The sequence below is a fragment of the Marmota monax genome, unplaced genomic scaffold, assembly GCF_021218885.2.
Source record: "Marmota monax isolate L192 unplaced genomic scaffold, Marmota_monax_Labrador192_F-V1.1 WCK01_AAM20220418_F8-fsc00102, whole genome shotgun sequence".
Taxonomy (NCBI): Eukaryota; Metazoa; Chordata; class Mammalia; order Rodentia; family Sciuridae; genus Marmota; species Marmota monax.
Window position 1 is genome coordinate 445,832 of NW_026692494.1, and position 23,101 is coordinate 468,932.

The 23,101-nt window shown below is 36.3% G+C and overlaps 1 protein-coding gene and 1 pseudogene across 1 annotated transcript; both read right to left on the minus strand.

The window, feature by feature from the left end:
• Positions 1-5,064: 5,064 nt before the first annotated feature.
• On the minus strand, positions 5,065-6,178 carry LOC124092260 (olfactory receptor 7E178-like; annotated as a pseudogene).
• A 4,189-nt stretch (positions 6,179-10,367) lies between these two features.
• Positions 10,368-16,600, minus strand: LOC124092230 (olfactory receptor 7E178-like). The gene is made up of 2 exons (XM_046443700.2): positions 16,572-16,600; positions 10,368-12,201 (listed from the first exon to the last, which is right to left on the minus strand). The coding sequence occupies exons 1-2, from the start codon at positions 16,598-16,600 to the stop codon at positions 11,259-11,261; spliced, it is 972 nt and encodes a 323-aa protein (XP_046299656.1). The 3' UTR covers positions 10,368-11,258.
• Between the last annotated feature and the right edge of the window lie 6,501 nt (positions 16,601-23,101).

Here is a 23,101-nt window from a genome sequence, read left to right on the forward strand (position 1 = left end):
CTTGGAGGTTCAATGCACAGAGGTGATCATTAGCCAAATTGGTCCATGTTACCCCAATCCCAATCTCTAAGTATTTCTTAATAGTAGTTGAGGGAAAAAGAGCTGAAGACCAAAGTTTTGGCCCCTGTACTATTCACTTGGTTTGTTCTTTCTCTTTTTATTTTAAAGCCCACTTGTATTTTTCCATTCTTTTTTATAGTGAAATATACATTTAACATTGCCATTTCAGCACTTTTTTGCTCACTTGACGGTACTAATCACCTTCACCTTGGTGTTCAGCTATCATCAACATCTATTTCCAGAAAATTTCTGCTTCCCAAAGTGAAACTTTGAACCCATTTTAAAATCTCTATATTTCTCCCTCTCTCCACACTGGCAAAGACCACTCTTTAAGTTTATAAGTGAAACATGATAAGGAATTAAAGTCTAAAATGTACAAAACTAATGTAAGCAAGAGGCACCATTTACAGGTATACATGTTTAGCTTTGCTGCCAAGTCCAAACTCTATACCAAATGAATGTCAAAGGTACTGAGATCAGATTCTTCTGCTCTGGAGACTCCTTAGGGATCTCTTCCTCAAGGTGTAAATGAAAAAAAAAACAACAAACATGTATATCACTGAGGCTTCTGTACCCTTTCTGGAAGAATGTGATGCAGATGAATAAGTACACCTCACAGCCTGCTCCATAAAATAAACAAACAGCTGCCAGGGGAGATCCACAAGTGGAGAAGGCTTTGGGTGTCCCATCCAATGATGGTATGCTCAGGATGGAGGAAATAATTTCATAGTAAGAGAAAAAGATTCCCATAGAAAGAAATCCAGGATGGCAACATCAAAATACAGGACTATATAATTGATGAAGATTTCAGAACAGGTAGAATTAATAAATTGACAATTGTCAGAGAAAAAAATTAGAAACTTCCACATCCTTGAAGCAGGTAAAAATATAACTGAATTAAATCATGTTATCTGAGAATCCAAAAGGTTATCCTAAAATGACATCAAAATTAAGAAGCCACAGAACCAAGGGTTCATAATAGCTGGATAATTCAGGACGTGACAGATTTCTACAAACTGGTCATAGGCTATCACAGTCTGAAGCATACCATTCCTATCTCTGAAAATATAAACAGAGACATCTGTGTCAGGAAGCCTACATACATGACTCGACTCTGAATTGGTATGTCCACAATCATCTTTGAGACCATGGTGGTAATGAAGCAGATGTCAGTCAAGGACAGGTTGGAGAGGAAGTACATGGGGGTGTGGAGGTGGGAGTCAGAGCTGACGGCCAGGATGATGAGCAGGTTCCCAAGCACTGTGACCAGGTACATGGACAGGAACAGTCCAAAAGTACGGGATGCAGGTTTGGGTCCTTGGAGAAACTCACAAAAAGGAATTCTGAGACCTACGTTACATTTTATGATTCTCTATTTCTTAGATATTTTGAAAACTTAAAATGCATAAGAAAATGGAACCAAGAGGCATTCAGTTCTCATTATTTGGAATTCTAGTATGCAAAAGTATTTATTCATAACTTGAGGTCCATACACTGTAACAATACCTCTCAGGACAAAATCTTTTTAAACCTCTTTCATTATTCATTTCTGTTTTACTCACCTACTTTTCTACATATATGCTTTAGAGACAATCAACTGAACACTGTTATAAGATCAAGAACATTATGGATAATTAGTCCATTATCACAGTAAAATACAGCCGATATTTTTTGGGAAATAATAAAGAAGAACCAATAGCCTTTTGCCTTTAAGAAAAGAGTGGAAGGTAAAAAACAGGCAAACACAGTTTATTCTAAGACTATGTGAAAACATCCTTTTTCTTAGAATATTTAAAACACTGAAAGAGCTAAGACAGACCATGTGCACACTAAATCAAAGTTGATAATTCACAATGAGAAAACATTATTAAGTGCCAATTATCTTGCACTCAACATTATTAAATTTTCAACATTATTTCAACATTATTGAATTTTCTGATTTTCCTCTTTTGTAGATATAAATCCTCACTTTTATTTTGTTATTTATTAATTATTTAATGTCACTACTGTTTGACCTGATGGTTTAGTTAAATCCACATAATTCTACATCACTGATCACAAATGTGATATTATTTTACACTACACCAATCGATGCCTAAAATTAATGAAATGTTAACAAACACAGCTGAAATTTTATATTTTAATATATCTCCTTATCTTTTATATATATAATCAAACATATCATTGAAGTCTATCTAGTAATAATTCTTCTGAGATTATTCTCCAAGGAATTTCATTTTGTATCAGAAATAATATCCACACTAGGCTCCAGTAGAGGAGACAGTGCCCTGAGATGGAAATCAGAATATCAACATTTTGGGCCAACATAATTGGCCTGCTATATTTTTAGAATGTATGTGTGTCTCCACCTCTCTGTTTGTACTCCCTATTGAAAGAGGGAGAATATCATTCATTTCTATGCCAAGGTAATGTGGAAGTCATTAACTGTTTCACCATATATGTTTTTTAGATAAGCAATTCCATCACTTTGGAGATCGTGAATTTACTGAGGAGTAGCTTGCAAAAGGCACTGGATCCTGGAATAATGTGAACATATAAAATGTGTTACAACCGAAGGTTTACCTACACACTTTTCTGTCATTTTCTACTCATAAAATCTCTGCAGTTATCTTTCAATAATTGAGCATTGCAGATATTATTAAATGTCATTATAGGTCCCATGAGTCCCTAACACAGACTCAGCTAGGAGCCGTTATGACTTGTCTCTAGTTCTATGGAAGATTCCTGAAAGGAATGAAAGTATAGATGAGAAAACACCACTTGTGCTGGAGCCATGCTGAGTAGGGCCGTTATTTTGTGAACCAAGATAAAACTATTCAATGTTTAAAGGAAGTTTTTATTGTTGATACTTCTTCTGTGCCCAAAATAGTTTAGTTTCTGGAGAATCGAAAATGAAATAGTAATTCCTCTCCTTGTATGTAAACATATAAGGACAAAAATCAAATGTTCCATGACAGAAACAGGGAAATGGTAACTTCAAATCAAAAGCTATTTTGATTGATTAGTATGAAGGTTGATCTTATTCAGATTAATGTCAAAATTGCAGTTTTTCCTTCTTGCGTTTTAGTCCTTCACATACTCACAGGGATCAAGCTGTGCCTGTGTAATATTTACTTAGTGTCATTGTACCAACTAGAAACTAACTTAGATGACAATCCTGTGCCTCAGACATATCAACAACCTGCACTACATCACAGAAATAAGTAGAGCCAACAGAATACAAAATTAAATTCTCAATCTTTGAGTTTGAAACACTGAAGCTTTTTATTGTTTCCAAACTACCAGAAAATTTTAAGCTGAGGTCAAGAAGTCTGAGGTATATTTGAAAACTCTCTCCATATTCCTGATGGAATGACACCAGGACATGACTTTATTTCTCTTTTTGAGACAAGTGGGTTGATGACAGGAATGGATGATCTGAGAACAGAGAAAGGATGAACTGGACTGCAGAGAAGACAGAGTCTGTGGTGAATTATTGAGTGTCTATTGTTTTGTGGTCATAGCCTGTGATGCACAACTGTTCTACCTGGAACTGTTCATGCAACAGGTGCCTAACAGGTGTGCTATACTGTGGCCTACCTTGGATATCAGAAATATCTCCTGGAGTTAAAGAGAAGGAAATGGATAAATGAGGTTTATCAATTTCATGGCCTGCCAGGATTCTGCTGGCAAGAATGCCCTATGTTGAACAAAGACGGGTCATCTCAAACAAGGCTTCACTCTTTTCTACCTACCACCTAGTTCATGCCACACAAAATGATGGGCTTCTTCTTTCTTGTAAGCTAATAAGTGTTGGGACATATGTCTTGTGAATGACTACACACAGGAAATGGAAAAACTACATAGAATAGAGCTCATCATCAGGCACATAGGAAGCCCTTCATAATGGTATATGATATTAGGGTTACTGTTGTCTTCTTTCTCCTCCTCCTCCTCATTATCATTATAAATGTCTTGGAGTGCTTATGGAACACTTTACATGGTCACACTTTCTGTTCTTATGAGGCAGATGCCTATGGGAGAGAGAACCACTGTGGGGTGGAAAGTCAAGTATTGAAAAAGTTTGTTTTGTTTTGTTTTGTTTTGGCCGGGGTGGGGGGATTACACCACAAACAAGACCACAATCTGCACATTGCACATACCTGAAGTTTGCACTTTTCCTCCCATCGGCTGCCCCAGCTGACATATTACACCTGATGGTGAGAAAATAATGCTTCTGTTAGTCTTTCTCCCATCCTTGTCTCTCTCAGAACTTACCTGGTTATCTTGCAATGTCTACTTGTTCAGGACCAATGACTGAAAATATGATGAACCTTCTCTTCCTGTGGCCCAAGGAAGCCCCGAACTCCTCAGATTAACATGAGCACGTTGACAGGAGCTTCTTGTCACATAAAACCATGGGAAGTACAGACAGGTATGGTGCCAAATGGACTGGAGCCATCAATTGAAGGACTGAAGGCACAAGATGGGTAATTGTTCTAACTTGATCTTGGTGGCTTGGTGCACAGAGGTCAAATTTGTCATACTGGTTCACATTATCCCAATTTCAAAGAACCTCCTACTATTAATGGGAGAAGGAAAATAAAGATAATGACCTCAATCATTTGGGGCCACTTTTCTACTCAGTATGTAGCTTATGTGTACTATTCACTTCTCTCTTGTTTTTAAATCTACTTGCTTTTTATTTCCCTATTTCATTGTGTGAAAATACAAAAAATAAAAACATTAACCATTTTGACAATTTTAATAACATAGTTCAATCGCATTAATCACATTCACATTGTTAGTTATACATCACCACCATACATCTCCAGAAATTTTACATTTTTACAACCTAAATTGTATCTACTTTGAAAACTCTCCATTTCTACCTTGCTCCAATGCAGCAACTACCAGTATTCTGTGAAAAATTATGAGAAGTTAAATCTATTAAATTACAAAAATAATGTGCCCAAGGAAACAGAATTTATGGTTCTTGTTGTTTCTTTTTTCTGTCTTCTCCAACTAACATTAGGATTAGATGATAAAGTTTCTAGTTTAGATTGTTTTTCTGTGTAACTTCCTCAGGGCTCTTTTTATGTCCCTATTCCTCAGGCTGTAAATAAAGGGGTTCAGCATAGGTGTGACCCACAGTATATATCACTGAGGCCACTACACCCATTCTATGAGAATGTGAGACTGATGAACTGAAGTTCACTCCAATCGTCGTTCCATAAAACAAACACACACACACACACACACACACAGATGAGACCCACAGGTGGAGAAGGCCTTATACTTCCACCTAATGATGGAACTCTCAGAATGGAGGAAACACTTTTACAACAAGAGAAAAGGATCCCTGAGATGGTTAAAAAACTAAATATCACACCAAAAAATACATCATATTATTGGTAAAGACGTTCTAACAATTAAGATTAAGGACTTGAGAAGGGTCACAGAAGAAATTAGCAATTTCTACATTCTCAAGTAAGGAAATTTTTAGGCAATAAAATTGTGCAGTTGTGAGTCCAAAAGGCTAAACAAAAAAGTACAAAACCAAGAAGCCACAGATTCAGGGGTTCATAGTGATTGGATAATGTAATGGGTGACAGATGACCACAAAGTGGTCATAGGCCATCACATTCAGAAGTGTACCATCCATACATCCAAAAAGGATAAAAAGAGACATCTGAGTCAGGCAGCCCACATAGGAAATGACTCTGCTGTAAGTTTGGATTTTCACAGTCATCTTTGGGACTGTGGTGGAGATAAAACCAATGTCAGCCAAGGACAGGTTGGAGAGGAAGAAGTACATGGGGGGAGGGTGGAGGTGGGAGTCAGAGCTGACAGCCAGGATGATGAGCAGGTTCCCGAGCACTGTAACCAGATACATGGACCAGAACAGCCCACAGAGGATGGGCTGTAGGTCTGGATCATCTGAGAACCCGTGAGATAGAATTCTCAGACATGTGTCAGATTTTGTGGTTCTCTATTGCTTGGACACCTTTTGAAAAAGGAAAGAGGGTTTGGAATAAAGAAGCATGTGCCAGCATGTAGAAGTGTGTCTATATTTTGAATTCAAGCAATTCAATAGAAAATTTCTTGCATTTAAAGACCATACACCTTCTACCGTATTTCCTAGTTAGGAAAAACCAATTTTTAGAATGTTTTCATTATAAATATTTTAAATTTTAAAATCATTTATTATTATTATTATTATTATTATTATTCACCTGTTTCTAATCTTACTTATATTAGACTGCAGTTCAGATGTTGCATGCTCCACAAAGACACAAGTGTTAAAGGATGAACCCTATGGTGGTGCTCTTGGGAGTTGTTGGAACATAAAGAGATGGGTACTAGTGGGTGCTTTGTGTGGTTGAGAGCTTGCTCTGGAACGGGATAGAGGGACCCCATCTGCCTCCTCTTTCTCTCCATTTTTTTTTCCTGGCTATACAGTAAGAATTTTTCTCTATTGCTTTCTCCCAACATGATATGTCACCTGATCACAGACTCAAAACAATAGGGTTCAATTAATCCTGGGTTGAACCTTCTAAATCTGTGAGCTAAAATCATGCCTTTCTTATTATAACCTGTTATTTCAGGTATTTGCTGGTTAACCCAGAGATACTCTACTGAAGATTAAGCCCAACAACATTAGAGATATCAAATTCATATTCATTGTAATATGTATCTAAGACCCTAAATACAGTATATAGAATAAGAAATATCCCTATTTCTTTAATAAGATAAACAATTCTAATTAAAAGACATTAAAAAGTGATCAAAAATCAATTTATTGTATTTTTACAAATTCCCTTGGCTTAGAATAGTAACATACATACTACAAGAGCCACGCCTGTGTTGTTGTTGTTGTTGTTGTTATTATTATTATTATTATTATTATCAAGAATTACCACAAAGTTCAAGCATCATAATCACAAAGTATGCTCTTTTTCCTGTTAAATTCAAAGTTTTCATAATTCTTTCACTTTTAGGATTTTGCTTCTTCATGGAAATAATTGTTCACTCAAATATGTGGATTGTCTTTAGAAGTCACTTAATACACAATCCTCACCCTTTGTCTTCAGTATATTTCAAATTTTGAGAAATATGTACATAACCATGTGTACAATTATCAAGCATCCCAGACCACATAGATGGCATTAGTGTACCACATATGTTAATAATTAAACAAAAGTAAAAACTTTAGAACAGATTTTTTCATTGCGTTATATTATACAGGTTTGTTTGAATTAATTCCTTGTAATCAGAGGAATGCATCTTGTTTGGTCATTATTTGCTATTCTGTATATTTTTTTGTATTTTTTTAAACTCTGTAATCCACAGTGGACTGTTAAAACTGCTTCATTTTACAATCATGCTTAGCATACTGGGAGCCCCCCAAACCAGATTTGAAACAGCCTTCAAAACCTAGTTCAAAGGTTTCACATCATTGCTGTCACAGGGATTAGACATTCTCTTACTTCATCTACCTGAAGGACACTCACTTTCATCATTTTGAATGGTCACATAATTATTTAACTGGAAAAATATATAAAAGATTCAAAGAATAAACATACCTGAACCAATTCCTCATGTGTTAAATTAGCACAATAATTAGACCTAAATAGTTATAAATGATTGAAACAGTATTTTTTTAATATTTAAATTTCTTAAACCAAGTGATTCTCAAGAGCAATGGATCCATGTATTTACCAAAGATATTTCAAATATACTGATACTGTGTCTCTGAATAGAATGAATTTAATCAGATACAGCTGATATTTAAGACTCTTGATGGATAGAAAAAAAACCTGCCATAGAAAATTGTCCAACACTTAAAAAACGATCACTTAATAATATCTATTATTGTTCTCATCAATATCCACCCTGTATATTAAACACATAAACATTAATAATATTTGCCTCACCTCATATTTTGTAGAAATTTGTACTAATACCAGTAAAGCTTTTGTTTCACAGGGGTCTTTGCATGATCATATTTCTTTCTTTTTTTTTAATTAGCTACACATGACATTACAATGATCTTGACAATTCATACAGTTGAATCAAATGGGGTATAATTTCTCATTTTTCTGATTGTACAGATTGTAGAATCACATTGGTCATACAGTCACCTATATACATACAGCAATCATAATGTCTATTTTATTCTGCTGCCCTTCCTATCCCCCATTCCCCTCCCCTCCCCTCCCATCACTTCTCTCTACCCAATCTAATGTAACACACTTTTTCTTTTTTTTTTCTCCTCACAACATCATACATGTATTCTGTATAACAATGAGGGTCTCCTTCCATATTCTGTGCAATTCCCCTCCTCCATCCTTTTCCCTCCCACCTCTCTTCCCTAATTAGTGGTAATCTTCCTCTCATGTTCTTCCTCCCTACCCCATTTTGAGTCACCCCCCTTATATCAGAGAAGACATTCAGCATTTGTTTTTTAGGGGTTGGCTAACTTCACTTAGCATAATCTGCTCTAATGCCATCCATTTCCCTGCAAATGCCATGAGCATGATCATATTTTTATGTAGACATTTCCCTCAAAACAAGGTTTTTGTAAATGTGGTGGGTAGATTTTCCTGTCATAGTTTCCACAACATTACTATGGATTTGTATACCATGAACAGTCTCCTAAATCTTAGCTGAACAGTATTCCACACAAGTTTTCACTAAAGTGATCTTAGTACCATAGCATTGTGTTTGAATCTCTCTGTAAGGAACATATATCTACTTCAAATATTTTTAGTGCACAACATTATCTGCAGGAAATGCATACTTTTTCCAGTTAATCATTTTATATTTCTATATTTTAATATACATCTAATAAATTTAGAACACTTATTAAAAGTTTTCCTACAAAGTACCCAAAGCTCTTTTAAATCATACCAATTATACCTAAAACAAAATTATATGCATGAATATTTTAAGTCTGGGGTACACACCTGCTTTAAACACTTTCGAGGATGCATCATCTGACAGAGCAACCTCACTTTGCACTTTGCATGTCAGTGTACTATTGCAGTGCTCCATGTAGTCAGCTCACAATAGCCAAGATAATCAGCCAAAGTATCATTGGTGAACATGTAGTATATGTACACAATTAAATATTATTCAGATATGAAAAAGAGTAATTTGTGGCAATATGGATTTAACTAGAGGACATCAAGTAAAAAAAAAGTCAAGCATAGAAAGACAGACAATTCTCACCAATTCTCACTTGCATGTGGAAGACGGAAATGTAAATTTAATTTAAATGGAGAGTAGAGTGGGGGCTCCCAAGGCTAGGGAGTATAAGGGAGTATTGGAGGGAAATAGAAAGAGGTTTTTTTTATTGAGTACAAAAATACCCTTATGAAAGAGAAATAAGTTCTTGCTTTCTATAGCACAGTAGGATGACTACAGCTAACAATAATTAATTGTATATTTTAAAGCAGCTAAAGCAGGATTTTAGATATTTCCAACACAAAGAAATGCTCAATCTTTGAAGTGATGGACATGCAAATTGTCCTGATTTGATCATTCCACATTGTATACATGTATTAAAATATCACACTGTATCCTGTAAAAACTGAACAGTGGATTTCATTTGGCATATTGGTGCATGTACATAGCATAACATGCTCAGTATTAATCTCCAATGCCTCCCCTTACCTTCCCTCCTCCCTCTCCCTGATCCCCTTCATCTACCTAAATCAGTTTCCTGACTACTTTCATGATATGATTTTTTTTCTTTTTTTAAAATTTTTATTTCCTCTAGCTTCACATATGAGACAAAACATATGATACTTGTCTTTCTGTCTCTGGCTTATTTCTCTGAACATGTTACTGTCCACTTTCATCCATTTTACTGTAAATGACATAATTTCATTCTTCTTTAGACCTGAAAAAAATTGCCATTATATATATATATATATATCATATTTTCTTTATAAATCTTTTGTCAACAGGAACCTATACTGATTCCACAACTTGGCTATTATGAATTGAGCTGTACATATTAACTTCTTTCATGTCTTCAATTTTTAGAGAACATTTTCATTTTATTTCCATTCTTTATAGTGGTAAAAATACATGAAAAAATCACCATTTTTAGGTTCACAGTTACTGTGGAATTGATTATATTCACATTCTTGTTCAATATCATCATCATGCATTTGTACAAAATTTTCCAATTCCCAAACTGAGCATTTGTGCGTACTTTTAAAAGTCCCTATTCCTCTATCTCCAGTCAGCGTCCAACAACATTCTGCTGTGAAACAAGAAGAGGAATTAAGCACACAAACTGCAAATTAACATGCTGGGACGACAGTTCTATGACCTTAGTTTGGCTGCCTTTTCCAAACTAGATTCCTAATGGATGCCACAGGACCTGAGGTTCGACTGTTCTGCTGTGGAGCCTCCTCATGTCCCTGTTCCTCAGGTTGTAGATGAAGGAATTTGGCATAAGAGTGATCACAGCGTGCATCACTGAAGCTTCCGCACTGCTTCTGGGAGAATGTGATACAACTGAACCAATGTACACCCCAAGATTATCTCATAAAGTAAGAAAAAATGCCAAGTGAGACCCAAAGGTGGAGAAGGCTTTATACTTCTCACCTGATGATGGAGTTCTCTGAACAATGGAATGGAGAATTTTATAATAAGAGAAAAAGGATCCTTGAGATGGGATCTTGCAATAATTGCAAGATATTTCACCAAGAAAATAAACGACTATGCTATTAGTGAAAGTGTCAGAACAGGCAATATTAATAAATGGAGAAGGATGGCGGAAGAAGTTGGAATTTCCCACTTACTTAAAATAATAAATTGTACAGCAAACCATTTTTGCAGCCAGGAGTCCAAAAGGCTGACCAAAAATAATACTACAACTAAGAAGACTAAGTAAAGGGTGCAAAATTCAGACATTATATTTAAATTAATGTTCAGTCTTCAGTGATGTCCATCCCCAGTAATTTTTCATCCTCCAAAACTAAAATTTTGTATCCATTTTAAAATAATCCCATTCTTCCTTCTCCAAAATATTACTGCCTCCGTACTATGAAACATGATGATAATTAAAGCATACAAAGTACAAAACTAATGTGACCCAGGAGACATGATTCACGTGTCTACATGTTTACTTGTGCTGTATTTCCAAACTATATTCCAAATGGAAACCACAGGTCCTTAGATTAGACTGTGCTGCTGTGGAGCTTCCTCAGGGTTCTTCTAATGTCCCTGTTCCTCAGGCTGTAGATGAAGGGATTCAGCATAGGAGTAACCACTGTGTACATCACTGAGGCCACTGCACCCTTTCTGGGAGAATTTGATACAGCTGATCCAACATACACTCCAAAGCCTGTTCCATAAAACAAGCAAACTACTGAGAGGTGAGACCCACAGGTGGAGAAGGCTTTGTACTTCCCACCTGAGGATGGGATTCTCATAATGGAGGAAATAATTTTATAGTAAGAGTAAAAGATTCCTGAGATGGGAAAGAAACCAGAGATGGTGACAACAAAACACATTACTACATTATTGATAAAAGTATCAGAACATGAAAGATTAAGAAGTTGAGAAGGGTCACAGAAGAAGTTAGCAATTTCCATATCCTTGAAGTAAGGAAGTTGTAAAACAATCAAATTGTGCAACAGTGAGTCCAAAAGGCTAACTAAGAAAGACATCAACACTAAGGAGACACAGCGATGAGGGTTCAAGATGACTGAGTAATGCAGAGGGTGACAGATGGCCACAAACCGGTCATAGGCCATCACAGTCAGAAGCATATCATCCATACATCCAAAAATGATAAAAAGAGACATCTGTGTCAGGCAGCCCATGTAGGAGATGACTCTGCTGTGAGTCTGGATGTTCACAATCATCTTTGGAACCATAGTGGAGATGAAACAGATGTCTGTCAAAGATAGGTTGGCAAGGAAGAAGTACATGGGGGTGTGGAGGTGGGAGTCAGAGCTGACAGCCAGGATTATGAGCAGGTTCCCAAGCACTGTGACCAGGTACATGAACAGGAATAGTCCAAAGAGAATGGGTTGAAGTTGTGGATCTTCCGAGAGTCCTAGGAGATGGAATTCTGAGAGATGTGTTACATTTTGTGGTCCTTTATTGTTTGGACACCTTTTGAGAAAGAAAAGCCAATGGGAAAAAGAAGAGGCACCAAGAGTTCTGTATATATCTTAAATTCAATTATTCAACCTTCCACACTTGTGTTCCATGACTTTTAGAAACATTTCTAATTTTTGACATATCCAGTTTTCCTAGAACTCTTTCATTATTTGTATCTGTGTTATTTACCTCTTGTTCACAACTACTTTAGAGACACTCAACTATGTAATGTTAGATATCCAAGCACATTACACACAACAAGTTCATGATCCCAGTTAAATAACAACCAACTGTTTAAGATAAAATAGAGAATAAGACATATTCTTTCATATTGAAAGAACTTTAGCCTGTGGAATACATCTCATTTTATTCAACAACAATGGTGTAAGTTCAATTAACTTAGAATATTTGTAAACAAACTATGTTCTAGAAATGAAATATCTGCACACCAAATAAAAGTTGGCTGTTTGTAATTTAAAAAAAAAACTTGCCAGTTATCTGTTAGCAAATAAATCCACTGTTCTTTGATTTTTCCAATTTCCCTCCTTCAAGGATATACTTGATCTGTCAAATATAGTTTATCTCCTAAAAATCATTTAATATATAAATTTTATCCTCTAGGGCCTTCCAGTCTGCTTAATTGTTTTGCTGATCATAAACCTTCTTACATCTTAGCACCTCAACATCAGGAAGAGTCCTAAACCCTAGGTTTGAGTCCCCACTTTCTTATGTTTAGATTTTCACATCAATCCTTCCTAACATATGGATTGCAATTGTCTCACTTCAACTACCAAAAGGCAAGTCAAGTTCGTTAATTTGTCAACTCTGATTTAATTGGAGAAAACTGTAAAGAAAAGAATAGGACACCTCTGGCGAGTTTTCTGATTTGCATAATGGAGGTGAAAATTACATACCATATAGGGTTGTTACAAGGAAGTGTTTAAAAAATCTTTTGTATTGTATAAACTAGTATTTCTCAGTTTCATTTATCAATACATTTATTGGCTAACTTTTTAAAATATTCAGATACAGTGACTACAAACCAAATTAATTTAATCATACTACCTGCATGTGAAGTTCCTCATGACCCTTTTCTACAGTAGAGTTGAGAATCACTGCCTTTGTGCACTTCAAAAAAGCTTCATAGTAATAATTTTTATTAATGTCAATAATATTCACTACCCCCATTAAAATAAAAATAATATATTATTCAAAAATAATATTTAAATGTTTTATTGGTGTATATTAATTATGCAGAATAATGGGTTCTTTGTGGCATTTTTACACATGCACATAATTTGACCAATTTCACTCCCCAGTCCTCCCTTACCTTCTCACCTCTCCAATTTCCTTCTTCTACACTAATGGCCTCACTTCTGTTTTAGTGAGATCCCTATTACCCTTTATAGCTTCCACATAGAAAACATAAAACACTTGTCTTTCTAAGTCTGTCTTACTTTGCTTAACATGATACTTTCAAGTTCCATCAGGTTTCCAGAAAATGACATAATTTCATTTTTCTTTTTGGCTTAAATTTCTATTCTGTAGTCACATTACATTCAAAAATCATATTTGATAAAAGATTTGATGGTTGTCCATGAAATTTCAGTTTTTCATATCTAACAAGATTACATTCTCCTGCTCTTCTGTCCCCCCAAAGCAACTAATAACAGGAATTTAGTTAGTGTATTTTTCTGTCACTCTCCTCATGTCCTATTGACTTATGTGTCCATGAACAGCATTTGAGAAAACTTCCTAAAGGAACTAAAACCCATTTCTCCTGAAATGTGCTAGTTTTCAGTGACGTGTTTACTTACATGTTTCTATAATGTGCATATAGCTACTTCAAATGCTTTAAATTACTTACAGCATTATCTGGGAAGGAATATCATTTAATTTTTTATCATTATGACATCTTTTCAAAATTCTTATTCTCCCTATATCACAAGTGAGAATTTCTATGTAATATGTGTGTATTAGATAATGGTTGACTTCCAATAATTGAGACATGTACAGTTTTACTATTAATCATGTGTATCATTTCAATAGAATATTAGCTACTATCAATATATTCTCTTATTGTTAAGATACACCATAAAAAATATCCCTGCAGTAGGCCTAATAATAATCATTCCATGGTGTCATGCTAATAGATTTCATCTCCTATAGGAATATTATTTCCATTGGCTACAGTAGAGGAGGGAGACAAGTAGGGAGGCAAGAAATGAACATCTTGATTTCACACCATTAACCTTCTATAATCTGTAGAATGTGTATAAATCTTTGCACTTCTCTGAACTTATACTACTTAATGGAAATGGAAAGAATAACACTTATCTATTGTACATATCTGACATATTAGGGAAGTTTAGAATTTAATAAATATTTGGCCATCATGTTTAAAGAAATAAAGAACTGAATTCTTATGAAAATGTGAATTTATGATAAATGCAATTGTCAAAGGGTACTCATTCCTGGGATGACTGGAAACTCTAAACCGTGTCTCACTCCAAGCAATAAGAATCATATAGCTCCTTCTCTATCTGCAACTTTTTGTCATTCTATACCCATGAAAACCTCTACCATAGTCAGTGAAAAACTAAATATTGCAGATGCTGATAATTGGAATTATTGAACCAATATGTCCATGACATAGACAAATAAAGAGCTATTTTATCTTATCCCCAGTTCTATGGGACATTCTTGAAAGTGATGAAAGTACAGACAGAAGAAAACCATTTGATTATGGCCATTTTCTGTGAACAAAAGAATGATCTATTCAATATTTATCTGTGATTTTTTTGGTAATGCCTCCTTTTTGGTGAACAAGGAATAGGTACTAAGGAATCGGAAATGAGAGTTAGTCATTTCTCACCATATATATAGCATATAATTACATAATGACAAAAATAAAATGCTCTACTACATATATAGAAAAAGAGTAGCTTCAGGTCACAGGACATTTTTGTTGAATGGTATGAAGGTTAAAATCATCATTATTAATGCTATAGTCTAAGTTTTATTTTGCACTTATTTCATATAACCATTTATCCATTCTATATTAATCATATACAAAGAATGTTTTATCTGTAATCCTTACTTGGTGAAGTTCTATCAACTATAATTCAACTCAGTTGATCATGCTGAGTGTCAAAGATACTAAATGTTTGCCCTACATAACAGAGATAATAAATGGAGAATTGGGGATATAGCTCATTGGTGGAGCACTTGCCTAGCACACATGAGGTCTTGGGTTCAATCCCCAATAGTAATCTAAAGAAATAAAGAGAAAGAAGGGGATGGGGAGGAAGCAGGAGGTAAAAGGGAATAAAGGGAGGAAGGAAAGAAGGAAAAGTGAATCCAACAGCATTAAAAATTATGTTGTCAGTCTCTAGATCTGGAACACTGAAATGTTTGTTTCTCAATCATCAGTTTTAAGGAGAGGCCCAGAGGCATTAACCACAGACATCTAAAGTGAATTTTAAGGTCTCCAGATTCCTGACTAGGAGTTCCAGGAGCCAATTTTATTGAGATAGAGTGGCAGATTGTAAGAATGATGGAAGATGGAGAGAGCTGCATGCATGTCTCAAGATGAGGGGGAGAGAGGTCTGTGCTGAATAACACGTCATTGCTTTGTGACCTCTGCCTGTGACCCACAGTTCTCCTGCCTATAGCTCATGCAGCAGATGTAGAATACATCTCATTTTATTCAACAACAATGGTGTAAGTTCAATTAATAAAATAAAGATGACTCCACTGTGATCTACCTGGAACCTCCAGAGAAAAGAAAACAGGAAGCAAGCACTCTCTCCTGGAGTGAGAGGGAAGTGAATAGCAGGTTGAGTGTCAATAGCACAACATGCCAGCATTCTATTGGCAAGAATGACCTGAGTCCTAATCAGATTTATTCAAGTAAGGCCTCCCTCATTTCTACCTACCTAGCTAGTGTGCATTACATAAAAAGGCTGTGCTTCTTCTTTCCTGTAAGAATTTAAAAAGTAGGAATCTGTATTTGGAGAAAACTATGTACATGAAATGAAACAGTAAATTATTTTATGCCTACTATCATCCTCCTCCTCATCACCACTGTCTGAATGATGAAGGTTTTGGAGTGCTTATGAAACCATTTACAGGAACCAGTTTTAGCTAATATGGGTAAGATGTCTATAGAAGGAGAACTGGTGGGGTGGAAAGCATTACTTTGGATGAGATTTTTTTTCACCTTCACCACAAATAACATTGAATTTAAAGTTAACATATCTGATTTTTTTCATATAGTTATTCTCCCTTCTGCCAAATGTAGTTGTTGTGTATTTGAATAATAAAGAAATAACACTTCAGTTGTCAGTCCTTCCTCTATCCCTGACTCCCTCAGCACTTACTTGGTTACACTCTGTGTCTGCTGTGTCATGACCAAGTACTATGGATCCAACACTCATCCTCTGCCTGAAGCCCAGTGAAGATTCAGACTCTGTCCTCACAATTGATATGAATATGTGACAGGAGCTTTCTGGAGTAGAAAACCATTGGAGAGCAGACACAGATATAGAGTCCACTTGACTAGAATCATCATACTGAAGGCTGAAGACACAAGTTGAATATTTACTATTATATGCCCTTGGAGTCTCAATGCACAATGCTCATAATTAGACAAATTGGTCTATGTTGTCCCAACCTCTGTGGAATTAATAGATATTAATGGAGAAAGAAGTATTAGAGAAAAAGAATGCCCACCAAAGATTTTAAACCTTCATGTACTCTGGAGGATGCTCATGTGTAATATTTACTTCATTTGTATCTTTTCTAAAGAGTCATCTTTATTTTATTCCATTTGTACTGTGCTAAAGTACACATAAAAGAATTTACCATTTTATCACTTTAAAATATGCTCCTTGGTGGCATTAATCTCATTTACATTGTTGTGAAACCATCAATATTATCCATCTCCAGAAAGTTTTTATTTTCTCAAATTGAAACAGTGCCTATTTTTTAAAAATTCACATTTCTCTCTCCCACCAACTGTGGAAATCATCTCTATACTAAATAAGATGGTGGAAGTTAAAAATGTTAAACTACAAAAACAATGAAACTAAGAAACTAAGAAAGAAAGCAGGATTTATAGGTATGGATAGATTTGTTGCCTTTTCCAACCAATATTCTAAAAGGAAGCCACAGGTCCAGAGATTAGACCATTCTGCTGTGGAGACTTCACAGGGCACTCTTCATGTTCTTGTTTCTCAGACTGTAGATAAAGGGATTCGGCATGGGAGTGACCACAGTGTACATCACTGAGGCCACTTCAACCATTTTTGGAAAATGTGATACAGCCGAAGCAAGGTATATTCCAATTTCTGTTTCAGAGTGTAAGCAAGCAACTGATAGGTGAGAACCACAGGTGGAGATTAGTTTATACTTCACACCTGATGCTGGGATTCTCAAAATGGTAAAAACAATTTTATGTTAAGAGAAAATTATACCTGAGAAAGGAAGAAAACCATAGATGGCACCAACAAAATTTGTGATTATGATTTTGGTAAAGGTATAAGAACAGGCAAGACTAAGGAATTGAGAAGGATCACAGAATAAATTGGAAATCTCCACATTTTTGAAATAGGATAAGAGTTATAATTAATTATCATAGTAAAGTTAATCACTATACTGTTTGACCTAAATATCCTGTGACCTTGTGTTATGGTTTTTGTAGTTCCCTAATTGCAACTTTTTGTTCTTATATAAGTAAATATTGAATATTTGGAGAAGAGTAACTGAATCATTCATTTTGGGATTTCCAAGAGCCTAAGTCTTCCTTGGCACAGAGGATGTATTATTCATTATCTGTTTAAGCCTTACTCAGTATAGTTGTCTCAACTAGATATTAATTCAGTGACAACATAGAGTCTCAGAGATATAAAGAACTTGCTCTATGTCACACAGAAATAAGTGGAGCCAACATTGAATTTTAGTCTGAGTCCTACTCTGTTCCTCTTAATTGTTTCTTGATATCCTGAACATTAAATCAGTGTTCTAGAAGACTTAACCACAAGTACATCTAAGGTACATTTTTAACTCTAGTTTCCTGAGTAAGAATGGAACTCAAGACCTTGACTTGAGTTTTGTGACTTGTGGAATGATTGCAAGAGTGGATGAAGAAGTGGGTGATTGAAGTGAAGTGGAGTGGGGATGAGAGAGAGACTTGCCATGGCCTGTCATGTGTGAACTCTTTCTGTGACCTGTCTTTGACCTCAGCCATTCTTCATACAGTTGATGCAGCAGGTGTCACCCACTGGTTTCCACTGTGATCTACTGTGAACACTAAGGACAGGGGAAGAGCACAATGAGCAAAGAGGAATATTCCTGGAATGAAAGGAAATGAAATGGTTGGTTGGGTTGTCAAGAGAGAAAACTGACCAGGTGCCTTTGAGTCATAAATTCTGAATTTGAATCTGATTTCACCCCCTGTCCTACCTGAAAAAGTAGTGCAAGTTTCGTAAAAATCCTATACTCCTTTTATCGTCTCTAAAATAATAATAATGTGACCAATAACAACTTGGAGACTATGCAGATGAAATGAAAGAGGCTACATGGAATACATAGCAGAGAGCTTGGCAATTAGCAGGCCCTTCATAAAGGCTCATGATGTCATGGTTGGTGCTGTCTTTTTTGTGGTGGTTAATCTGAATTGTCAACTTGATTGTATTAATAGATGCATAAGGTTAAAAGTCTTCTGGGTGTGTCATTGAGGGTGTTTCTGCATGCAGGACAGTGAACTGAGACAATCCACCTTAATGAGGGCAGGATGGAATCCTGGATGGAACAAAAATATGGAAGAATTAGGAAGCAGAAGCAGATGCAAACATAAAAGACATTCTTCACAGAAGTAGGAAAAGCAATTGTGAAATTCATTTGGAAAAATAAGAGACCCAGGGGCCCAGCCAACGCCTGCAAGGAAGGCAGGCCGCGCATCCCGGAGAAGGGGCCCAGCGGCCCACTGGCGTGGTAGACAGATCACCCCAATTGGAGGAGGGGCCCAGCCGCTGCCCGTGCCTGCAAGGTAGGCAGACCTGCGACCTGGAGAACAGGCCCAGCGGCCCACCAGCACAGTATACAGATCACCCGAATTGGAGGAGGGGCCCAGCTGCCGCCTGCAAGGTAGGCAGACCTGTGACCTGGAGAAGAGGCCCAGCGGCTCGCATGCGCGGTAGACAGACCTCCCCAGTTGGAGGAACCCAACCTCCCACCGGTGCAGTAGACAGACCATTTCAACTGCAGGAGGGGCCCTGCCACCGGCCGGTGCAGCCACCTGACTGAGCTCTTGACAAACATAAGGTTTCCCCAACACCCCCACCTCATCAAAAACCTTATGAGAAAAACTGATGGAACTCATCTTGGAAAATCCCACCAACCCTTAAAACCCACCAACCGATTGGCTGGCATGACTACCAGTATGGTTCTGCAGCAGATCAGGCACCTGGTTTACATCTCAGAGAATAAGAGTAGAGAGGCCATAGGTGGAAGCTCAAGTCTTCTCACACTGACTACCACCACCATCCTGAACCCAGAGACTCAAGCTAGGAATAGACAATGCCACCAACTGGAAGAAATGAAAACAGAGTTCTGAGAGATATTTTTTTTCTTTTTTTCTTTCTTTTTCTCTCTTCTTTCTCTCTTGTCAGCCATTCACACAGTCTCCTCTACCCTTCCCCCTAGGGTCTTCGCAACCTCAACATATATGAAACCAAAAATTGTGCATGAAAAAGGTCTTTAACAACTGAATCACCAGCTATGTTCATCAAACAAACTCTTCTCAAGTTCAAGAGTCTAATAGACCACTATACAATAATTATGGGAGACTTCAAAACATCTCTCTCACCACTGGACAGATCTTCCAAACAAAAGGTGAATAAAGAAACTATAGAATTCAATAATGCAATTAATAACCTAGACTTAATTGATATATATAGAATATACCACCCAACATCAATCAGTTACACTTTTTTTCTCAGCAGCACATGGATCCTTTTCAAAAATAGATCATATATTATGTCACAGGGCAACTCTTAGACAATATAAAGGAGTAGAGATAATACCATGCATCTTATCTGATCATAATGGAATGAAACTGAAAATCAACGATAAAAGAAGGAAGGAAAAATCATGCATCACTTGGAGAATGAACAATAGGTTCCTGAATGAACAATGGGTTATAGAAGACATCAAGGAGGAAATTAAAAAATTCTTAGAGATAAATGAAAACACAGACACAACATATCGGAATCTATGGGACACATTGAAAGCAGTTCCAAGAGGAAAATTCATTGCTTGGAGTTCATTCCTTAAAAAAAGAAAAAACCAACAAATAAATGATCACATACTTCATCTCAAAATCCTAGAAAAAGAAGAGCAAAACTACAGCAAAAGAAGTAGAAGGCAAGAAATAACTAAAATCAGAGCTGAAATTAATGAAATCGAAAAAAAAGAAACAATTGAAAAAATTGACAAAACTAAAAGTTGGTTCTTTGAAAAAATAAATAAAATCGACAGACCCTTAGCCATGCTAACGAAGAGAAGAAGAGAGAGAACTCAAATTACTAGCATATGGGATGAAAAAGGCAATATCACAACAGACACTTCAGAAATGCAGAAGATAATCAGAAATTATTTTGAATCCTTATACTCCAATAAAATAGAAGATAGTGAAGGCATCGATAAATTTCTTAAGTCATATGATCTGCCCAGATTGAGTCAGGAGGATATAGACAACCTAAACAGACCAATATCAATTGAGGAAATAGAAGAAACCATCAAAAGACTACCAACTAAGAAAAGCCCAGGACCGGATGTGTATACAGCAGAGTTTTACAAAACCTTTAAAGAGGAACTAATACCAATACTTTTCAAGCTATTTCAGGTAATAGAAAAAGAGGGAGAACTTCCAAATTCATCCTACGAGGCCAACATCACCCTGATTCCTAAACCAGACAAAGACACTTCAAAGAAAGAAAACTACACACCAATATCTCTAATGAACATAGATGCAAAAATCCTCAATAAAATTCTGGCGAATCGGATACAAAAACATATCAAAAAAATTGTGCACCATGATCAAGTAGGATTCATCCCTGGGATGCAAGGCTGGTTCAATATATGGAAATCAATAAATGTTATTCACCACATCAATAGACTTAAAAATAAGAACCATATGATCATCTCGATAGATGCGGAAAAAGCATTCGACAAAGTACAGCATCCCTTTATGTTCAAAACTCTAGAAAAACTAGGGATAACAGGAACATACCTCAATATTGTAAAAGCAATCTATGCTAAGCCTCAGGCTAGCATCATAATGAATGGAGAAAAACTGAAGGCATTTCCTCTAAAATCTGGAACAAGACAGGGATGCCCTCTCTCACCACTTCTGTTCAACATAGTTCTCGAAACACTGGCCACAGCAATTAGACAGACGAAAGAAATTAAAGGCATAAAAATAGGAAAAGAAGAACTTAAATTATCACTATTTGCAGTGACATGATTCTATACCTAGCAGACCCAAAAGGGTCTACAAAGAAACTATTAGAGCTAATAAATGAATTCAGCAAAGTGGCAGGATATAAAATCAACACGCATAAATCAAAGGCATTCCTGTATATCAGCGACAAATTCTCTGAAATGGAAATGAGGACAACGACTCCATTCACAATATCCTCAAAAAAAATAAAACACTTGGGAATCAACCTAACAAAAGAGGTGAAAGACTTATACAATGAAAACTACAGAACCCTAAAGAGAGAAATAGAAGAAGATCTTAGAAGATGGAAAAATATACCCTGTTCATGGATAGGAAGAACTAACATCATCAAAATGGCGATATTACCAAAAGTTCTCTATAGGTTTAATGCAATGCCAATCAAAATTCCAACGGCATTTCTTATAGAAATAGAGAAAGTAATCATGAAATTCATATGGAAAAATAAAAGACCCAGAATAGCAAAAACAATGCTATGCAGGAAGTGTGAATCAGGCGGTATAGCGATACCAGACTTCAAACTATACTACAGAGCAATAGTAACAAAAACAGCATGGTACTGGTACCAAAACAGGCGGGTGGACCAATGGTACAGAATAGAGGACACAGAAACCAATCCACAAAACTACAACTATCTTATATTTGATAAAGGGGCTAAAAGCATGCAATGGAGGAAGGATAGCATCTTCAACAAATGGTGCTGGGAAAACTGGAAATCCATATGCAACAAAATGAAACTGAATCCCTTTCTCTCGCCATGCACAAAAGTTAACTCAAAATGGATCAAGGAGCTTGATATCAAATCAGAGACACTGCATCTGATAGAAGAAAAAGTTGGCTACGATCTACATACTGTGGGGTCGGGCTCCAAATTCCTCAATAGGACACCCATAGCACAAGAGTTAATAACTAGAATCAACAAATGGGACTTACTCAAACTAAAAAGTTTTTTCTCAGCAAAAGAAACAATAAGAGAGGTAAATAGGGAGCCTACATCCTGGGAACAAATCTTTACTCCTCACACTTCAGATAGAGCCCTAATATCCAGAGTATACAAAGAACTCAAAAAATTAGACAATCAAATAACAAACAACCCAATCAACAAATGGGCCAAGGACCTGAACAGACACTTCTCAGAGAAGGACATACAATCAATCAACAAGTACATGAAAAAATGCTCACCATCTCTAGCTGTCAGAGAAATGCAAATCAAAACCACCCTAAGATACCATCTCACTCCAGTAAGATTGGCAGCCATTATGAAGTCAAACAACAACAAGTGCTGGCGAGGATGTGGGGAAAAGGGTACACTTGTACATTGCTGGTGGGACTGCAAATTGGTGCGGCCAATTTGGAAAGCAGTATGGAGATTTCTTGGAAAGCTGGGAA

Excerpts from the sequence above, each read along its gene's own strand:
- LOC124092230 (XM_046443700.2), bottom strand. The coding sequence starts at position 16,600 with ATGACACAGCAGACACAGAGTGTAACCAA. Across the intron at positions 12,202-16,571 it reads CAGACACAGAGTGTAACCAA|GTGTCCAAACAATAAAGGAC; the intron begins GTAAGTGCTGAG and ends CTTTCTCAAAAG.